The sequence below is a fragment of the Hyperolius riggenbachi genome, chromosome 9 (assembly GCF_040937935.1).
Source record: "Hyperolius riggenbachi isolate aHypRig1 chromosome 9, aHypRig1.pri, whole genome shotgun sequence".
NCBI lineage: Eukaryota > Metazoa > Chordata > Amphibia > Anura > Hyperoliidae > Hyperolius > Hyperolius riggenbachi.
The window spans coordinates 176640717-176663217 of record NC_090654.1 but is presented as its reverse complement, the minus strand read 5'-3'; the positions used below and the strand labels follow the sequence as shown (position 1 = coordinate 176663217).

The following is a 22501-nucleotide window of genomic DNA, read 5'->3' as shown; positions in this document are numbered from 1 at the left end:
GTTGCTGCAGCCTAGTGTCACGAGGATGAGGGCGCGGTTTGCAAATGATTCAGCGCACATAACCCATTGGTGAACGCTAGTGGCTATGCCAGCCGCATGTACTGGGTTGATGACGTGACGTCATTAAGACGGGACTCTGTACTAATGGCTGTATGAGGCTGGCTGCAATACTGCACAGAGGAGAGTTGTGGGACGGGGGAGAGGTGAGTTCATATTTATCGTGTCTGGAGCTGCTGATCCAGGGATAGCTACATAGTTTGGTTGATAGAATAGTTTGTCAAGATTCCAACCAGTGTATATTGTTTATTTATTGTATTTATAAAGCGCCAACATATTACACAGCGCTGGACAATAAATAGGGATACATACAATATTTAGGGGTGACATACAGCAAAATGACAATACTTGAATACAAGAAAGACCAGATCATGCAGCACAGTATGAGTACAAGATAATGCTTAGTCAGTCACTGGAGGGGAGCATGGAGATTAGGCAAGTTAGGTTCACTCAGATGCATAGCATGGGTTCACAGTAATGGATGTGCATGATCAGGTAGGACACAAAAGGAGGAGGACCCTGCCCAAAGGCTTACAATCTAGAGAGAGAGGTAAGGACACGGAAGGTAGGGGACCAGAGTTCAGCTGTGGGTTTAGAGCACTTGTGAGGGGTAGTAAGCCAGAGTGAAAAGGTGAGTTTTGAGGGCTTTCTTGAAGATGTTGAAGGAGGGGGCAGCCCTAATGGGTGGAGGTAGGGAGTTCCATAGTGTTGGAGCAGCTCTTGAGAAGTCCTGGAGGCGTGCATGGGACTGGGTGATGCGGGGGCGGTTAGGCGAAGTTCATTGGAAGAGCGGAGTGAGCGGCTAGGTGTGTACCTCTGAGTAAGATCGGAAATGTAGGTTGGACAGGTTTTGTGGACAGATTTGTAGGTCAGACATAGTATCTTGAATCTGATTCTGGACTGGATAGGAAGCCAGTGGAGGGATTCAAGGAGGGGATCCGCCGTGGTGGAGCGATGGGAGCAGTGGATAATTCTGGCTGCCGCATTCATGATGGACTGCAGTGGGGCTGTTCAGGTCATAGGGAGACCAGACAGCAGGGCATTGCAGTAGTCAAGACGGGAAATTATGAGGGCATGAATGAGGAGTTTGGTGGTGGCAGAGGTCAGGAAAGGGCGAATCTTACAGATGTTACGAAGGTGGAAGTTGCAGGACTTTGTGAGGTTTTGGATGTGGGGAGTGAAGGAGAGTGCGGAGTCCAGGCTGACACCCAGACAGCAGGCTTGAGAGGTAGGGTGAATGTATATCAAGTGTGTGTCAATGTGATGGAAAAGTCTTGCTTGTTGCTAATTTGCAGTTAGCCTTTTTAGCAGTTCATTTAGGTTCTTTAGTAGGCTATGCATAAAAGCAAAAATGCAACAGAGCAGAAAAGTTGCGCTGCATGTGATCTGCGTGATGCATACAGGAAATTAAAAATATGCTTCACTGTTGGTGGTTAGGAAAATTTGCAAGTGTGTACGAGGCTTAAGAAAAAAATATTAGAGGAGTAAAATACAGCATTTCAAAACCACTTAGATTTTCACAAATGCGGTAGTGGTTTTAGTAATTTACCAAAAACATGGCTTCAATTTACTAAGACCTGTTTGGTAAAAAGTAGAGGTCTAACCAGCTGTGGAGTAGCTCTCAGCAGCAATCTGTGTTCTGCCAGATGATGTCCACTTCTGTGCAGCGACAGCTTTATCTTAGATCTATATACCGCCTTTTAGTTGCTCTATTTATTTTTTTTATTTATGCAGCGATGTACAGATTATATATTGTCTTGTCACTAACTGTCCCTCAGAGGGGCTCACAATCTACCCTACCATAGTCATATGTTTATGTATGTATCGTACGTGTATGTATGCTAGTTTAGGGACAATTTTTGGGGGAAGCCAATTAACTTGTCTCTATGTTTTTGGGAAACCCATGCAGACAAAGGGAGAACATACAAACTCCTTGCAGATGTTGACCTGGCTAGGATTCGAAACAGGGACCCAGCGCTGCAAGGCAAAAGCACTAACCACTACACTACCATGTAATAACATGTATTAGTGTATGTATGTAGTGTAATACCATGTATTAGTCTTTCTAAACTTTTTTTTTAATGGCCTGAGTTTAGATGAACTTAAAATATACATAAGACAAACCATACTTGGATGATCTCAGCAGTTGCTCCTCATCATCGCTAACAGGGCTGTGGCGTCAGAGTTGAAGTTCAGGAGTCGGAGCAATTTTGGTTACCTGGGGTCGGAGTCTGTGGTTTCAGTAAACTGAGGAGTCGAAGTCGGATGATTTTTGAACCAAATCCATAGCCTTTGTAAAAATTAGACTAAGGAGCCAAGGAGTCAGAGTCGGAGCAGTTTTGGGTACCTGGAGCCGGAGTCAGTGATTTCATAAAATGAGGAGTCGGATGACTTTTGTACTGACTCCACAGCCCTGCAGGAAAACTGCACCTTGTGCCAGCTTTTGTCTTTGCTGCCCCCGGAGTAGTAGAACAGGGTGGCTCCTCCTATTGGCTGTTTCCTTTGCCTGTAACATTTAAGGCCTCGTTCACATTAGGCAACTTGTATGGCTGTGCATTCGGGATGCAAGTGCACCTGATTGCATGCCATCTGTGTTGCCGTACGTTGCTGATCCCGTTCATTACAGTGAATGGGATTAGCAATGTACTTTGCCAAAAATGCGTGCTATACTGCATCGTACTGCTGCGCAGTGTGCATAGTCTAAATGTTAGAAGTGCTGTCTATACACTTCTGATGTTCTTGCTGATCGCACACCATACGCGCTGCTGAATGCGCATGGCAGCACATAAACTGTGAACAAGGCTTTATGCATTGCTGATTGTTGCATATTGATAGCTCTAGACTGGAGAGAGGTGCCCCGAATGCGGCATACAGACTGCTAGGGCACTTTTATTTGGCCTGAGGAAGTGGGCATAGTCCTACGAAACGCGTTGCCTGTGCTTAATATTCAATTAAACTTCCTTACTTAAAGTGAGTTTGTCGTCTATGAGGTAAGCCACCTCATCCTTTTTTCATTTTATTGATTTTAAAGTGTTTTTATATAGATTGGGCGCCTCTTTACCCTCTACTAAATACGGAAAATCTCACTTGGTTTACCGCATGTGCTAATGTTTTTGAATTTACATTTATTGTTTTTTACCTCACTGGTCGATAGTTTTACTTTTCCATGTGGTAACCGCTTTAGTGAATTTTACTTGTAACAAACTATTCAGTAAAATCAACTGCTTTCTACATTATTGAATACAGTAATGTTAAGTGAATTAAGCACATACTTCTGTACTTCACTGGCACTGTTAATGTGTGCATTATGCAGTCATGCATTGTGTTGGCATACTGTAGTACATTGGATCACATCAAACTGGATGCACTCTGAACATCTCATAGACATACTATCGCAGTGCACATTTCTGCATTGTTTTTAATTTTAATCTTTCTTTACTACGTGGAATACTTTGTTTGTTTTTTTAATTATAAAAACTTACATAGCCACCTCCTGTAATAACTCTACTTGAGCTCCATATCAGCTGTGTTCCAGTGCATATCTCGGCCCCTTGCAGAAAATGGCCCTGGCCTTTCCTCTATCAGGGCATGGCTTGGTGGACACCAAAACCCGCTAGCAGATCCGCAAAATGCTAGCAGATTTTTTAAACGCTTTTTCTTATTTTTCTATAGCGTTTCAGCTAGCATTTTGCGGTTTTGTGATGCGTTTTTGGTGTAGTAGATTTCATATATTGTTACAGTAAAGCTGTTACTGAACAGCTTCTGTAACAAAAAACGCCTGCAAAACCGCTCTGAACTGCCGTTTTTTTTCAGAGCGGTTTGCGTTTTTTCTATACTTTACATTGGAGGCAGAAACGCCTCCGCAATCCAAAAAATGCCTCACCCCGGGAGTATGCGTTTCAGCAAAACGCCTCCCGCTCTGGTGTGAACCACCCCATTGAGATACATTGACCAGTGAACAGCTTCGGTAACAAAAACGCCTGGAAAACCGCTCTGATCTGGTGTTTTTCAGAGCGGTTTGCGGTTTTCCTATACTTTACATTGAGGCAGAAATGCTTCTGCAAACCGCAAAAGTGCTGCAGGACCCAAGTTTGCGGTTTGCTAAAAAACTCAAACCGCTGATGTGCACCATCCCATTGAAATACATTAGCCAAGCGTTTTCACAGGCGGAAGCGGTTTGCGGAACGCTTCAAAAACCACTCGGTGTGCACCAGGCCTTATTCAGTAAAAGCTGCCAAAAATGTGTGTCAGCAGTATCCTGTATTGCTTAGAACAAGTATATACATATTCTCCTGTAGCTCCCAAGGTAATGCTCTACATAATATGGATTAACCACTTGCCGACCGCTCACTACCTATGGGCGTCAGCAAAGTGGCACCCCAAGGACCGCCTAACGCCGATCGGCGGCACCTAGGGGACTGAATAGCCAGGGATTGTGCATCCGCCGGCATTAGGCTCCGCCCACCCGTCGGCCAATTAGCCAACCCGCCGGCCAATTAGCAGCGCCGGCGGGTTGTTAACCCTCGATCTGCCGCTACAAAGTGTATAATACACTTTGTAATGTATACAAAGTGTATTATACAGGCTGCCTCCTACCCTGGTGGTCCCAGTGATCGAGGGACCACCAGGGTAGGAGGCAGCTGTGTATGTATGCACCCAAGCACACTGATCCATCACCCCCTCAGACCACTGTTTGCACCCAATCACCCCCTAATCACCCATCAATCACCCCCTGTCACTATCTGTCAACGCTATATTTTAGATCAGGTCCTAAACTGCCCCCTGGGGGCTCCTGATCACCCCCCCCCGTGTACTGTATACATCTATTCTCCCCTGTAATCGCACACTGATCACCTGTCAATCACCCCCTGTCACTGCCACCCATCAGATCAGACCCTAACCTGCCCCTTGCGGGCACCTGATCACCCACCCACACCCTCAGATCGCCCGCAGACCCGCCCTCAGATCACCTCCCAAGTGCATTGTTTACATCTGTTCTCCCCTCTAATCACCCACTGATCACCCATCAATCACCCCCTGTCACTGCTACCCATCAGATCAGACCCTAATTTGCCCTTTGCGGGCACCCAATTACCCGCCCACACCCTCAGATCGCCTGCCAGACCCTCTCTGATCAACTCGCCAGGTGCATTGCTTGCATATATTCTCCCCTGTAATCACCTACTGCTCACCACCTGTCACCCCCTAGCACACGTACCCATCAGATCAGGCCCTAATTTGCCCCGTGTGGGCTCCTAATCACTCGGCCAAACCCTCAGATCCCCCTCAGACCCCCTTCCGATCACCTCCCCAGTGCATTGATTGCATCTATTCTCCCCTCTAATCACCCCCTGAGACACCCATTAATCACCTCCTGTCACCCCCTAGCACTCCTATCCATCAGATCAGGCCCTAATCTGCCCCCTGTGGTCTTCTAATCACCTGGCCAAACCCTCACCCGCTCCACCGCAGTGACATTATTTTTTTTTTTCTGATCACTGCTGGTCTCTACGACTTAATTGCGGCTGAGACCAACCGGTATGCCACACAATACGCAACCGCCAATCCAAGAAGCTACCATGCCCAGCCTTTTCGGTGGAAACCACTCCCAAGTTTCCGAACGTAACATTTTTGGGGGCCTTCTCCTTAACATGGGTCTAGTCAAAAAGAATGTATTGCGGTCTTATTGGTCTACGCACCCAATACATCACATGCCCATGTTCTCTGCTGCCATGTCCAGGTCACGACTTGAGAACATCCTGCACTTCCTGCACTTCAGTGCCAATACAACCTGTCATCTAAGAGGCCTCCCTGCTTATGACCGGTTCCACAAAATTCAGCCCCTCAGACCACCTGTCATCAAAATTTGCAGATGCTTATACCCCTGAACAGTTATTTTGAGGCATTTGGTTTCTAGACTACTCAGCACGGTTTAGGGCCCCTAACATGCCAGGGCAGTATAGGAACCCCACAAATGACCCCATTTTAGAACGACACACCAAGGTATTCTGTTAGGTGTATGGTGAGTTCATAGAAGATTTTATTTTTTGTCACAAGTTAGTGGAAAATGACACTTTGTGAAAAAAAAAAAACAATAAAAATCAATTTCCGCTAACTTGTGACAAAAAAAAATCTTCTATAAACTCCCCATACTCCTAACAGAATACCTTGGGTTGTCTTCTTTCTAAAATGGTGTCACTTGTGGGGTTCCTATACTGCCCTGGCATTTTAGAGGCCCTAAACCGTGAGGAGTAGTCTAGAAACCAAATGCCTCAAAATGACCTGTGAAATCCTAAAGATACTCAGAGGACGTTGGGCCCCTTCGCGTACCTAGGCTGCAAAAAAATGTCACGGGGGTATCGCCGCACTCAGGAGAATGTGTTTTGGGGTGTATTTTTACACATACCCATGCTGGGTGGGAGAAATATCTCTGTAAATGGACAATACAGGGGTGCTTACAATTTAGCACCCCCCCCCCAAATGCCAGGACAGTAAACACACCCCACAATTGACCCCATCTTGGAAAGTAGATACCCCAAAGTATACAGAGAGGGGCATGGTAAGTCCGTGGCAATTTCTTTTTTTTTTTTTTTTTTTGTCACAAAGTGTCATTTTCTGCTAACTTGTGACACAAAAAAATCTTCTATGAACTCACCATGCCTCTTAGTGAATACTTTGGGATGTCTTCTTTCCAAAATGGGGTCATTTGGGGGGTATTTATACTATCCTGGAATTCTAGCACCTCATGAAACATGACAGGTGCTCAGATAAGTCAGAGATGCTTCAAAATGGGAAAATTTCACTTTTTGCACCATAGTTTGTAAACGCTATAACTTTTACCTAAACCAATAAATATTATTGGTAGCACAATAAATTTGGACAAAAATGTATATAGAAATTTTACTTTATTTGAAAAATGTCAGCACACAAAGTTAAAAAAAAAAATCATTTTTTTGACAAAATTCATGTCTTTTTTGAATATAATAAAAACTAAAAATCACAGCAGCAATCAAATAGCACCAAAAGAAAGCTGTATTTTTGTGTGACAAGAAAAGGAGGTAAAATTAATTTAGATAGTAGGTTGTATGACCGAGCAATAAACAGTTAGGGCTGGTGCACACCGAGCGGCTTTTTCAGCGTTTCTGCAGCCGCTTGCGGCTGCGGATCAGCTTGGTCAATGTATCTCAATGGGGTGGTGCACACCAGAGCGGGAGGCGTTTTGCAGAAACGAAAAATGCCGGGGTGAGGCATTTTTTGGATTTCGGATGTGTTTCTGCCTCAATGTTAAGTATAGGAAAAACGCAAACCGCTCTGAAAAACGCCTGCTCAGAGCGGTTTTGCCGGCGTTTTTGTTACAGAAGCTGTTCAGTAACAGCTTTACTGTAACAATATATGAAATGTACTATACTGAAATCCGCTGCAGCAATCCGCAAAACGCCATAGAAAAATAAGAAAAAGCGTTTCAAAATCTGCTAGCATTTTGCGGATCTGCTAGCGCTTTTTGGTGTGCACCAGGCCTTAAAGCCTGGGCTGTGAAGTCGGAGTCGGGGCAATTTTGGGCACCCGGAGTCAGAGTCGTGGTTTCATAAACTGAGGAGTCGGGTGATTTTTGTACAAAATCCACACCCCTGTTAAATATTAGGCTAAGGAGTCGAGGAGTCTGGGCCATTTTAGTTACTCTGAGTTGGAGTCGTGGTTTCATAAACTGAGGAGTTGGAGTGGGAAGATTTTTGTACCGACTCCACAGTCCTGGCTGCAGTGGTCTGAATGGAAAAAAAGTGTCTGGTTTTAAGACTGCAGTCCTTAAGGGCCCGTACACACGTACAATCACAGAACGCCGGCGATTAACGCCGGCTTTTTGCGGGAGTGATTTTCCCGCGATTAGCGTGGAAAAATCACTGGACACTGCGGCGGTTTTGGAGTGATCGCGATTAGCGTGCTAATCACGATCGCTAATCGCGGAACACTCGTCGCCGGCAAACCGCTGCATGCAGTGCGGTTGCGGTTATCGCTAACCGCAAACGCGGCAGTGAGAACACTGCCACTCGCTACATTGTGTAGCGTTTTTTGCTAAACCACTAGCGGTTTGCCGTGAGCGGGAATCACGCGATTCCCGCTCAGGTGAGAACGGGCCCTAAGTGGGTAATTAAGGTGTGACCAAATTAGCTTGAGTGTATCCATTTGTATAGATGAATACATAGCGCTGCCCATTATTGTAAATTAAGAACACTATAAATAAATAAACAGTCTTGATTTACATCACCAGACACCTAAATGCATGTATTTATAAATAGTTTTAAATTATCTACTTTGTTTTGATAAATATTTTCTTGGTACTTATACTTTTTTTTTTTTTTTGCTAATTATTATAGTTCATTTTAGAGCTGTCTGTATTTTCCCTGGACACTAGCATTCTGCTTACAAAACCAGCAGATAATAGATGCATACTGTGGTCAGCCTGTCGTATAGCTATAGCAGCCAATCGGAGAGCTTGATTCACAGATCTATTTGTTGGAATTCTTGCTGCAATAGGAGCCTGATCACAGTGCTACTCTGAACAATGGCACAATGCCTAATTGCTTTTCTACCTGCAGTCACTAAACAGTGCAATCTCTTCTCTGACTGTGTAGCTTCCCAGCACTGTTATTATGTATTTACATAGGGGTGGTGACATTTCCTACAGCACTATACAGAGCACACCAAACAATTCATGACTGTCCTTCAGCAGGGCTTCTAACTGCCTCCACAGCCATGGATCACACTGGTCCTTTTCTGCTTGGAAAGTTATGGCCACTTATCCTCTTCACCTGTGCTTGGCAACTGCTGACCCTGATAGACACAGGTGTACTACTGTTGGTTAGAATCCCTTTGTAAGATAAAACTCATTTTGTTCATTTTCCAGGAGTAACCATACTGTGAAAACATGCAAGGGCGTCCTGCACCATCAGCACCAATTTCCTATGAAAGGATTGTGTTGAAGAATGCCTCAGACTATCATTACATGAAGATTCAACTGTGAGTCACTAAATCACTACACTGGTTATACTAGCCTCAGGCTGTTCCTAATATAATTGTCTGTTTGCAGGGTATTTCAACGCAAAGATATCACACTAACTGCAGTTCAGTGCAAAACATTATTTCTATCTGCTTTAAAAGAATTGCATGGAGAGGTAAGTACGCGTTAAAGTCGTTGTCCAAGTACCTCTTCATGATGTTCACTAACTGACAGAGGACATCACTGATTGTTCCCCTTACCCGTACGTATGTATGTGTGTGTGTGTATATATATATATATATATATATATGTATGTATGTATGTATATTAGGGCTGCACGATTTTAGGTAAAAATTGAAATTGCGATTTTTCTCTCAAAAATTGCGATTTCGATTTTTTTCACGATTTTTTTTTCAAATTGCTTTGGCACTAAATTCACTATGCCCCCAGTATTGTTTATCCAGATACTGCGGGCAGACGATTGCTTTAAGAGAAACTCCGACCAAGAATTGAACTTTATCCCAATCAGTAGCTGATACCCCATCACAAATGGATCATCAGGGGGCTCTATATGGCTGATATTGTGGTGAAACCCCTCCCACAAGAACAAGAAAAGAACGTACTCTTGGCAGTTTCCGGTCTGTGAACCTTGCTGCATTGTGGGAAATAGCTGTTACAGCTGTTTCCAACTGTCAAAAACCATGCAGCAGCTACTGTCAGCAGTGTTCACTGGAGTTCCCTTTTAAGAGCCGGGCAGCGGGGGCGGTTCATGTGAGGGCAGCGGGGGACTGTTCACGTGAAGACTATATAGTTATCGTCACTATCTGCAGTTTTCAGAGTGCCCGCCCGCACGCTTGTCTGGCTGCACCGCTGTGCGCCGATTGGCCAGAGCCGCCAGAAGCAGTGAATATGTATTGTGGTTAATGAGCGGGGGGGTCCACTCGAGCGAGCGGCACACACAGCTTTACCAATCGCTGGATAGCGATGGAATGGCGGTAGCGGTAGGCGGAGCTGTACAGAGCGTACAGCTCCGCCTACCGCTGCCATCATTCCATCGCTATCCAGCGATTGGTAAAGCTGTGTGCCGCTCGCTCGAGTGGACCCGCCCCCCCCCCCCCCCCCCCCCGCTCATTAACCACAATACATATTCACTGCTTCTGGCGGCTCTGGCCAGTCGGCGCACAGCGGAAGGCGGGCCAGACAAGCGTGCAGGCAGCGGGTGGGCGCTCAGCAAAAAACGAGGATACTGACGATCACCAGATCGTCTTGGCACGAACCGCGGTTTCGGTTTTGAACCGAAAAACCGTGCAGCCCTAATGTGTGTGTGTGTGTGTATATATATATATATATATCTCCGGTAGCCGAATTATGTCTTAAACCACAGTCCGCGGCAGTCTATAGGGGGAATAGTAATTAACACCGCCAGGACTTTTGCAGGAACGGGGTGAGAGGTTTTTCGGCTTCCCCTTCGCCCACATTCCCCGGTGCCTTAATTACATGTACACCCCAAGGGAACCTTTGTAAATGAGGTCCATAGCACGTTTACTTGCATGGTCTGAATTGGAGTCCAGAGAATTACTTTTACAGACAGTTCTGTGTACAGTGAATAGTGTTCTCCCCAGGCTTTTTTAGCCGGGTGTTCCACCCGGTTAGTTTTGGTGAGCACCCGGCTGTTATCGGCTCACTTCCTCTTTTCATGTAAGCAGTTGTGTAGCGCCGACCCTGTATTCTCTCATCTTGCCCCACCCGGCTACTTTTCATGCCAACCGGCTGGAAAAAAAGTTCTAGGGGAGAACACTGAGTGAATGAACAAAATATTAGAGATATGCACACTTTTGGGAACATTGGTAAGTTGATCTTTTGCTGTTCAGTCAACATAATTTAGTGTGTACAAACTGGTGGTTCACTTTTTTTTTTATCCTACTCCCAGCTAATATCTGCCTCATAATAAATAAACATAAGTGTCATTTGTTTAAATGTTGATCTCAGTCACTTGATTTGTGTTACTGTTGATCAGTCTCCCTCTTTCTCATTGGGCTGAGGTGCATTGCATTCTAAGCCACTTCAGCCTACAGCTTCGAAAATCTTATGCACCCGAGCAATGTTCACCTCCCATTCATTCGCTAATAACTTTATCGCTACTTATCAAAATTAATTGATCTATATCTCGTATTTTCCGCCACTAATTAGGCTTTCTTTAGGTAGTACATTTTGCTAAGAGCCACTTTACTGTAAATACATTTTAACAGGAAGATTAAGATAGAAATGGAAAAAAATCATTATTTCTCAGTTTTTGGCCATTATAGTTTAAAATTAATACATGCTACAGTAATTAAAACCCATGCATTTTATGTGCCCATTTGTCCCGCTTATTACACCATTTAAATTACATCCCTATCACAATTTATGGCGCCGATATTTTATTTAGAAATAAAAGTACATTTTTTTCAATTTGCGTCCATCACTATTTACAAGCTTATAATTTTAAAAAATTTAATAAGATACTCTCTTGACATGTATATTTAAAAAGTTCAGACCCTTAGGTAACTATTTATGTATTTTTTTTTTTATTTTTTTATTTTTTTTATTGTAATTTTTTTTATTTTTTCTTTAATACAAAAATGTATTTGGGTAATTTTAGTTTGGGAGGTAAATAGCCAATTTTAGATGTAATGTAATGTATTTTTTATTCAATACAGGTATGTGGGTGCAGTTTACTATTTGGCCACAAGATGGCCACATTCAAAAAATTCCTAGATGCGAACGATGTCGCATCTAGGAACTAAAAAGAAGAGAAGAAGTTTCCTGGGGGCAGAAATACCACGCTCTCTGATGAGAAAGCGTCGGTATTTCTGCCGGGGACTTAGATCAGTGAATGGGAATTATATTCCCATTCACTGATCGGGGGGGGCAGCGGGAGGCAGCAGGAGCGCGCGCCCGATCGCGCGCACCACACGGCTGCAGCACCACTGCCTATCTGGACGGATATATGCGTCCAGATATGGCGAAGTGGTTAAACTACTACTGTAGCAAGGAGGCTGCCATATTTTTCTTTTTAAATAATACCAATTGCCTGGCAGCCTTTCTGATCTGTTTAGCTGCAGTAGTGTCTGACTAACACCAGAAACAAGCATGCAGCTAATCTTGTCAGATCTGACAAATGTCAGAAACACCTGATATGATGCATGCTTGTTCAGGGTGTATGTCTAAAAGTATTAGTGGCAGATGATCAGCAGAGTAGCCAGGCAACTGGTATTGCTTAAAAGGAAAACATTTAAATACACATACAAAGAAGAAGTATATTTCTTCCGTAGTAAAATGAGCCATAGATTACTTTTCTCCTATGTTGCTGTCACAGTAGGCAGTAAAAATCTTACAGAACCAACAGGTTTTGGCTAGTCCATCTCTTCATGGGGGATTCTCAGCATGGCCTTTATTCTTTATAAAGACACACTTCCTTAAAAGGATTTATTCAAAGATGCTGTCCAGCCTCACTGCTCATTTCACAATTTTTGGCAGTGCAATGGAGCAACTGCCATTCGTTAAAGGGGAACTTCAGCCTAAACAAACATACTGTTATTAAGTTACATTAGTTATGGTAATTACAATAGATAGGTAATATAATCTTTTACCCACCCTGTTTTAAAAGAACAGGCAAATGTTTGTGATTCATGGGGGCTGCCATCTTTGTCATGGGGGCAGCCATCTTTTTGGTTGAAAGGAGGTGACAGGGAGCATGAGACACAGTTCCAACTGTCCTGTGTCCTGATAACCCCTCCCAGATGCACACACTAGGCTTCAAATGTCAAATAAAAATTTTTAAAAAAAAATAAAAAATTGCACCAAAACAGCAGAACGAGAAAACAATATCAGAAATCCCACCATGCTTTGCACAGCATAAGGGGAAAACTGCCCAGGCAGTTTTCTTCTGTGCAGCTAAAAATGAGGCTTGTATAAGAGAAACAATGTTCTGATGCTGTGAAACTGTTAAACACCAGCCCTTTTCAGTGCTGCTGAGTCGATTTTTAGTCTGTAGGTTGACTTTAAGTGCTTTAAAGGAAACCCCTTGAACCTTCTGGTTCTGTCAGATTTCTACTGCCTACTACATGTGATAGCAACATAGGAGAAAAGTAATTTATGGCTCATTTTACTCTGGAAGAAATGTACTCCGATGCGATCTTTCAACACATTTTTTTACAATCATAAGTAATCTAAATCATTTGGAGGTGAGGCAAATGGGGACGGCCACACTTTTGTAGCTGGAGAGGAGGTTTAAAGGATAACTATCACAAAACTTTTTTTCTTTCTTTAAATAGAAACCGTAAATGCTGTACTAAAAACCAAGAGTGTTATAATCTATGACCTCTAGGTCATTGTATCGCCACTGCCAGCACCCCCTGCGCCGTGCTGTACCCCCTTAAAAGATCGCACGACTAGTGACAATCTGCTTGTCGCTAGCCTGCCTTATTTATGTGAGGCTTGTCAATCCTCCAATAGGAAGTCAAGCCGCGACTCAGGAGAGACGGAAAGTGGCGGGCGGAGCGTATTATCGAGGTGGAGATGCTACGAGGCTGATTGACAAGCCTCACATAAATAAAGCAGGCTAGCGATAAAGCAAATTGTCGCTAGTCGGGCGATCTTTTAAGGGGGTGCAGCGCGGCGCAAGGGGGGCTGGCAGTTGCGATACAATGACCCAGAGGCAGGTCATTGTGCACATGACATGCCTCTGGGTCCTATTAGGATACCAGTATGCCGCCTCGGGTTCTCTAAGTATTTATTGAGAAATTGTATAATACACTTATTTAATACACAGTACAACCATATTGCTCACTTTAAAGGTGCCCATAAACGGTAGATGCGATCTTTCTTTTTATGATCAAAAGTAATTGAAAGGTAATTATCGATTGTTCCCATAAACGGGTCGATAAGTGCATTTTCTCTTTTTAGATACGATCTTAAAATCCAACTGTCGGATAGACTGAATTTTCAGTTCCAATCAACCAAAGAATCGTTTCATATCAATATTCAGCAAACACTGCACTGCTTTATGTACAATTCCACACTTTATAATGTTCCAGCAAGTGCTTAGAATTTTTCTTGAGTGGTCTTTGGTCAGATTTGTTTTCTCTAGTAGTTCTATCTAGAGCATACATGTAAAACTCCGGCCCGTGGGCCAAATATGGTCCTCAGAGCTATTAAATTTGGCCCTCAAGTAGTTTCCCTACTTTGCATTATGTTTGGCCCACTCTAGACCACCAGAGAAGCTATATTGGAGGTGAATCCCTAAGACGCTAGGGAAGCCATATGGGGGAGACAGGGAGAAGGTACTAAACACCATGGAGTTGTATAGGGGAGGGTGTGGGCCATTAGACATGAGGGAACTGTATAGGGATTTGGGGGGGGGGGGGCATTAGACACCACAGAACTTTATAAGGGATGAAGGTGGCCAGAAAACATTGAGGTTGGCCTGCGACTAGGTCCCAGTCTACAATTTCGTCCCACTTTGTATTTGAGTTTGACAACCCTGTTCTAGAGTAAGTGGTTGAGCAGCTGTGTGACTGTAGATGGATTTTCATCAGTTCAGGTCAACCTACCTGAGTTTACTTAAAACATTCTCACAATACACATGACTATAAACACATAACTGCTGTTTTACAAACTTGTCAGCAAACCCCCATATGTCACTTTTCCATTTAAAACAGCAGTGCCTCACTAATCAATTACTTTTTGTATTTATAGGTTGGAGCATCTTTTCCTTTGGACGTGTTAAAATATGAGGAGGATACCTTGTCCGCAATATTAAGAATTCACAGCAGGTACATCATATATAAAGACTAGAGATGATCAAATTTCATAGTTTACAGAAACTTTGTTGCAAATGAAATGCAACGTGAAAATGAACCAAGGTCAGTAGCTGTTGTGTTTGATATTTATATATCACCAACCCCTACTTGGATGATTAAATATATCAATCTCACTCATAAATTTGCAGCTGAAATACAGAAGTCCTTCTTTTGTGAAAGTAAATTGTAAGTAAAATAAAAAAATAAAAAAATAAACGCAATTATTATCCAAATCACCACAGTGCCAAGTAAGATCCCTACACCTTTTTCACCTGTTTTCATCTTATCTATGTTACATTTTTAAGCTTCCAAAGAGCAAAACTATAATATTAACCTCCTGGGGGATACAATTCTATCGCCCAGGAGGTGGCGCAGCACTATTTTTTTTAAATTTTATTTTTTAAATCATGTAGCGAGCCCAGGGCTCGCTACATGATAGCCGCTGTGCAGCGGCATCCCCCCACCCCCTCCGATCGCCTCCGGCAACCAAAGCAAACAGGAAATCCCGTTCAGAACGGGATTTCCTGTTTGGCTTCCCCCATCGTCATGGCGACGATCGGGATGACGTCAGAGGGAGTCCCGATCCACCCCTCAGCGCTGCCTGGCTATGATTGGCCAGGCTGCGCACGGGGTCTTGGGGGGGGGGGAGCGGCACGGCGGGTAGCGGCGAATCAGCGCGGAGCGGCGACGATCGGTATATACACGCAGCTAGCAAAGTGCTAGCTGCGTGCAACAAAAAAAAATTATGCAAATCGGCCCACCAGGGCCTGAGAAATCCTCTGTGGCGGCTTACCCCGAGCTCAGCTCGGGATTATCCCCCAGAGGGTTAAGGTAAAAAAAATGTAACATTGAAATGAAGTTAATCAGGAACAACTTACTTTGAGTGATTATTTTGCTTGTTAATGTGTTGTAAGGTTATCTTTATCAATTAGGTGATAAATAAGACATTTATAAGAAGTTTTGTGAATAGAGCCCAAAGTCTCCTACAGCCATAACCAGGTATCAAGCAGGCAAGTCCAGCCCACCTCGGACCCAGCCGCCACGGTTCAGTCAGATATAACAAAATGCGAGGGACAATAGGTATAGTGTAAGTGTACACTGCTTTATTGCTTCATAAAAATTAGACATAGAATGGAACAATGTAAAACAAGATGAACTGTTAAAAAGATAACTAACATTTGGGGTCTCAAACCATAGCGAACCCCACTAAAATAGAATGCATTCACTTAGTATTATAATGTGCTTTCGCTCTAAAACCTGACCGTTTTTGCTATCATATCGTCATCAGGGGTAATTGGTGCCCCACGACTGTCTGTTAGTTCTTCGTGGGCGGGACAGTGCTGGGGATTCAACCTAATTATGTTGCTTTATTGGTTGGGTTGGGACCAGAGAGCACCGAAGGAAGCCTCATTAGGATTCCCTCTCCTCGGGTTTGGTTCAGGTTCTTTCTAATTTCTTTAACAACATAGGGGCCCATGTGCAATTAACTTTTTCTCCTAGGTGATATTTTTATATTGACAGTAAAATGCCTTTTAACTATATAACGACCGGGTCACGCCGATGGGCGTGACCTCGGCGCCAGCCCCAGGACTGCCTAATGCTGATTTGTGTTAGGTCCTGAAGCTGCAGTTTCCCATTGAAATGCTGCGCGCATGCACGATCATTCCTGACGGTTCACGGAGGCCTGCTAGCCACCGATTGCGGCTAGCAGGCTGTTTGTAAATGAAAGGGGAAAGAAATCCCCTTTGTTTACATCCGTATAACGCTGCAGTCTCTGGCAGCGCTGTACGAGATCGGCGATCCCCGGCCTCTGATTGGCTCGGGATCGCCGCCCTCTCATAGGCCGATGCCTATGAGAGGTGGAACATGACGGATCGCCGTCCTGTTCCATACAGAACACGGAGGGTAGGAGGGAAGAGGAGGGAGGTAGAAACCTCCTCATACAGGCTGAATAAAAAAGAAAAACTTGCCACAGCGATCGGACACCTCCGGCGGCATGTCCCCTTAGGGACAAAACAAGGAGGTGAGTCCGATCGCTGGGCTCCATAGCTGGACTGTGCTGGAGGCTGAAAAAACTGCACAGCCCAGCTGAGCAAAAAAAAGACCTTGGTCGTTAGGGAGGGGTTAATATTGACAGTACTTTTGAAATTACCAATTTTTTTTATTTTTTTAAAAGAGCTGAAAAGTTTTATTTTAAATAGAAAATGAAAAAAAAAACTTTTTTAGGACCTAGGAGAAAACTCAGGTGAAAGAGTGAATTGCATATGGACCGGCATATCAATGTACTGGATGCTATTCTCACAATAGATGTCCTTTATGAAAGCCTTTGGTTTATTTTGCATGTAAATTTAATCAGATTTAATCAACGAGTTTTGCCAATATAAATCTTATTATTCAGGTTTTCTTTTTCTGTAGCTGCAGCTTTAGGCTAATTTATATACTTTCCTTATAGTGGTTTTGTGAAGCTGTGGACCTCTCTTGTTCTGGTGGGACAGTACCAGAACCATGAATGCTGTATCCGTGTAATCCAGGTAAACTGTTGTACTAAGCTGTTAATCCATGAGCCGTTAACACTGATTTTCTGTTGACGTTCCTGCCAGTGAACTGTAGGGTGTCCATACTGGTCAGACCTGTTCTTTGTTTTCTGTTTTCCTGGAATGGAAACCATTCTTGTGTGTAGTGTACACTAGTTTTGTTGTCTAAGCGCTTTTTCATGTTTCTCATAAACCAGGTCAATAGAACCTTTTTATTTTATTGCAGCTAGAAAGGTACAGAGGTACAGATGCTTATTCTGTATGTATTGAAGCTTTTCCACTCAGTGTTTCATATGCTAATTTTTAGCACTGGTAATTTTATGAATTTATAAAAGATGTGCAGATTTACAGAAATTAACATGTTCAGGACAGTGTAGTTAAAATCACACCACTTGTGGCTACTTAAAGGACAACCGAGGTGACGTGAGTCATTTATGTGCTTGGCACTGTACATACAGTCTATGCTGTGGTCCTTTTTTTTTCTCTGCCTGAAAGAGTTAAACATCAGGTATGCAAGTGACAGTTCCTATCTGGGTCGCGACTGGGTCAGACTATAGCGTTACCCTCACTGACCAACCATAAAACACTTTCCTGGTAGTAAATGGCTTCTTAGAGCAGCAGAGAGATGAAAACAATCAATAGTTCAGAGATTTTAGCTCTGGCCTACTTATTGATTTAAATATAAACTAAAACTGCAGGATCTCTAAAAAAAAATCATTTTTTAGGAGGAGGATAGATAGATACAGGTGTAAATCTCATCAGTTTATTTTCACCTTGGATGTCCTTTGAGCCTGATGCGGTGTAGTTTTAATGCCACTAGCTCCTGTGCATTGGACACCATAGAGTCCCTGCCGCCACACAACTAAGCTGTCTAAACACAGCTAGGCTCCGTCTATTAGTCAGGAACTAATTTTCAATGGCTCCTAATGCTCTTACCACTGTGAGATGACCACAGTGATCAGGAAGTGAAAGAGAGGATATGGAGGCTACCGTATTGTTTATTTGTAAACAATACCAGTTGCCTGGCAGCCCTGCTGATCTATTTGGCTGTAGTAGTGTCTGAATAACACTAGAAACAAGAATGGAGCTAATCTTGTCAAATCTGACTTTAGTGTCAGAAACACCTGATCTGCATATGCTTGTTCTGGGTATGTGGTTAAAAGTATTAGAGGTAGCGGATCAGCCAGGCAACTGGTATTGCTTAAAAGGAAGTAAATATGGCAGCTTCCATATCCCTCTTTCTTATTTTGTCCTTTAAAGAACCAGAACCTCACAGTCTGTAAAGAGTTAAGCTGTGTACCGACAACAGATTAATATTACTAGCTAGGGATGTGACACGACCCCAGGGTGCACGGCCACGTTCCATGCAGTGTACCCCACCGTGCGCACCAATGGCCGCCCGCCCCCCTGGCCGCGTTGTCCTCCTGTCCCAACGGCTACACATGCGCAGTATCCAAAACACACAGATACAGGGACAGGAGGATGACGCAGGGACACATGAGGTTTTATTATATAGGATGATTGCACACTGGCTTTGGCTGCTGCCTCTCTAGCAGTTGGCCAAGCTGGATTTATTCAGCTTATTGCTGTGGTATTTCCTCTAAGTACCTCACAGTAGCACAGAACTCCCACTGCTCTCCTTTCCATAGAACAGTAGTTACTGTTGGTAGAAAAGAATACAAGCATGCTAGTACTGGGATCATTGGCAAATTGTCACCAGAAGCAATCACAGAAGATCTTACAGTATGTGGCAACACATACTGGTAGTATAGATAACTGCTGACCGACTAGTGCAGGCTAGGCATGATTTGCGAAGGGCTCCTCCTTCTCCCCCAACCCACCCCCTCCCCCCTACTGCCAGGTGTCTTGTAAAGCTGTTCTGTGCTACCCCGTCCAGTGCTGGGCATTGGTTCGAAACAGCAAAGATGTATTGGTTACCTTGGCAACAGCAATTTCCCTGACGCACTGTCTGAGAAACGCCTCCTATTTTACAACCGTAAAAACAGGAAACAGCACTGTCTAGTTATTTCTTGATAAACCAGGAAGTACCTCCTAGGTTGCAGATTAGCTTCTGATCTTATTTTTATTGAGCGACTCCAGCACCAACATTTACTGTTATAGCCGATATTAGCGACGTTTTACATGGGCGCCGAAGGCAGTGCCCATTAGTGTTAGGTATAGATTGGGGAGGATTGGTGTTAGGCGTCTGTGTGGGGTGGTTAGGGTTAGGCCTAGATGGGGAGAGTTAGTGTTCTGCTATCATCCACCATAACTTAACTCTCACCTGAACCCTCTGCTAACTATGTCTAACCCTAACCACCCCTCAACTATTCCTAACCACCCACCACCTACTCCTAACGCTAACCAGCCACTATCTAAATGAATTGCAAAAAAAGACAAAGGCGCACCTTGAGAATAATGGACTGCTGTGCATCCAGTTATCAAATGCTATAGAAATATATATATATATATATATATATATATATATATATATATATATATATATATATATATATATATATATATATATATATATATATATATATATATATATATATATATATATATATATATATATATATATATATATATATATATATATATATATATATATATATATATATATATAATTTCTCATTTTAATCATAATGCATTGTAGAATACATTTTTGATGTGTTTTATAGCTTGGCCCTGGTACATAAAAACCATCATTCGAAAAAAAAATATTTTCAAAATTATTTCTCAAATTTGCGAAAGTTTCAGCAAAACTACACGTGTGGGTAGCTTACAACGAATGATAATGAATAATTTGATGTTACCGATATTCATTATGTTATATTTCTATATTTTCAAAATTAAAACTACTACTGTTCTTGCAGAATTGTTATTGCATTTATGGTATATTAGTGACACTAATATTTGTGTCTGGTTAACAAATCTACCAATTCTTGAGTGCATTTAAAGTGCTGTATTTGTTTATTAGTGCAACACTTGTGCCCATTTGTGCTGGAAAAAAAAATACATTTTCTGCAGATTTAATTTTGAAGATTTTGCAATTTTTTTCCCAGGCAATGACCTCACTCAGCCCCTTACAACAGCTTACAAACATGAAATGGTTGGTTAGTGCCATGTTTACTATTCTGGTTTTTGAGATATTAAAGCTTTTATAAAGGTCAAAACTTCACACAGCCCCCTGCATGGGCTGGGTGAACATTTGCCTTTTAATAAAAACTTAGATATCTAAAAACCTAAAAACAAAAAAAAAATTAGGTTGATTCTTACAGCATAAACGTGGCCCTAACCAACCATACCGGTTTCATCTCCGTAAACTGCTGTAAGGGGGCTGAGTGATGTCTGAAAACAAAGAATTGGTATTATCCTCAAAACAAAAGCAGCAAAAATCTTAATTTTTGCAGTACAAATAAATTATGAAACACAATGGCATTTTTATTTTGTGCGGATTAAAGCGGATCTCCAGCCTGCGAGTTAAAGTGAACCTCCGGATTAAAAATCGACTCAGCAGCACTGAAAAGGCCTAGTGTTTCTGTAACAGTTTCATAGCATCAGAACTTTGTTTCTCTTATCCAAGCCTCATTTTTAGCTGCACAGAAGAAAACTGCCCGGGCTTTTTTCCCCTGATGCTGTGCAAAGCATGATGGGATTTCTGATGTTGTTGCTCTTGATCTGCTGTTTTGGTGTTTTTTTTTTTTTTTTTTTGTTTTTTTTTTCTACCTTTTGAATTTGACATTTGAAGCCTAGTGCGTGCAACTGGGAGGGGTTATCAGGACACAGGACAGTTGTAACTGTCTCCTGCTCCTTGTCACCTCCTTTCAACCAAAAAGATGGCTGCCCCCATGACAAAGATGGCAGCCCCCATGAATCACAAACATTTGCCTGTTCTTTTAAAACAGGGTGGGTAAAAAATTATATTACCTATCTATTCTAATTAACATAACTAATGTAACTTAATGACAGTATGTTTGTTTAGGCTGAAGTTCCCCTTTAAAATCCAGCGACCTTCCTGGAAAAGAAAGTTTTATAGTTACCTGCAGTGCCTGAAGACCCCAAATTGCCTGAGTTCTGGCACTATTCCTCGCCTCCCCTCTATACCCGAAGAAAACCGCCAAGATGTTTACTCCAGTATAGGCCAATTAAAATCTTGGCATTTTTCTTCAGGGCGGCTGAGCCACACGTCGGGTGATTTGGGGTCTTCAGGACGGCTTTTGAGGAAGAAGGCACCGCAGGTAACTGTAACCCTCTTTTACAGGAAGGCTGCTGGATTTTAAATCGTAAGCTGGAGATGCGCTTTAAAGAGGGCCAGTTTAATGCAGGTTCCTTTTTGAATTTGTTGCAAGAGGTTTCAAACAGAGTTGATTTATTAAATATTTCATTTGTTTTTATGCAGGTTTCTCCGTTTTTGTTGGCGCTTTCTTGTAACAGCAGACAGATATCGCTGGAGTAAATATTTGGAAATATGTTCCCTCGCTTGGTCACCCACTTGAGAGGCTTTCCTATTTCCAGGAAACTGCTATTATCCATTTGTTGCAAGAACTTGGCATGGTGCCGCCCATATCACTTACAGGTTGGCGATAGCGCTGAACTTTCCAAGATATTCACTCAAAAAGATGTTGTACTGTTTGCTGGACTCACTGGGGATTCAAATCCACTACATGTGAATGAGGCCTATGCTAAGAAAACAAGATTTGGAAAGCCCATTGTTCATGGGGTCCTCCTCAATGGACTAATATCTGCAGTCTTGGGCACTAAATTACCAGGGGAGGGCTGTGTGCTGCTCTCACAGGATATCCGTTTCCCAGCTCCACTGCATCCAGGAGAAGAGGTTATAGCAAGAGCCCAGGTTAAGTCTCTGAAGAAATCATTGGCTTTTATAAGTGTATCTTGTGTTACAGCAGAAAGTGGTCGAACAGTAATGGAGGGGACAGTTAAAGTTCTTGTTCCTGGAGACGGACAATGAATCCATTGTTTATTCTTGTACTAATAGTATAACAACCTTTTTTTTGGTAAAAATGAAATGTCTCCTGTTTGATTATTCACACACGGGTTATTTTTTT

At 42.8% G+C, this 22501-nt stretch overlaps 1 protein-coding gene across 2 annotated transcripts; it reads left to right on the top strand.

The window, feature by feature from the left end:
* Positions 1 to 36: 36 nt before the first annotated feature.
* On the top strand, positions 37 to 22462 carry LOC137532813 (ribonuclease P protein subunit p14-like). Of its 2 annotated transcripts, XM_068253745.1 has the most exons (6): positions 37 to 203; positions 8960 to 9072; positions 9143 to 9227; positions 14792 to 14868; positions 17348 to 17426; positions 21835 to 21975. In XM_068253745.1, the coding sequence occupies exons 2-6, from the start codon at positions 8981 to 8983 to the stop codon at positions 21889 to 21891; spliced, it is 390 nt and encodes a 129-aa protein (XP_068109846.1). In that variant the 5' UTR covers positions 37 to 203; positions 8960 to 8980; the 3' UTR covers positions 21892 to 21975. The 2 variants fall into 2 exon arrangements, with proteins under 2 accessions (XP_068109846.1, XP_068109845.1); XM_068253744.1 differs by lacking the exons at positions 37 to 203; positions 8960 to 9072; positions 9143 to 9227; positions 14792 to 14868 and having other exon boundaries at positions 21835 to 22462.
* Positions 22463 to 22501: the final 39 nt, after the last annotated feature.

Bases quoted from the DNA above. Each gene is read 5' to 3' on its own strand.
- LOC137532813 (XM_068253744.1), top strand. From the start codon at position 21,904: ATGTTCCCTCGCTTGGTCACCCACTTGAGAGGCTTTCCTATTTCCAGG.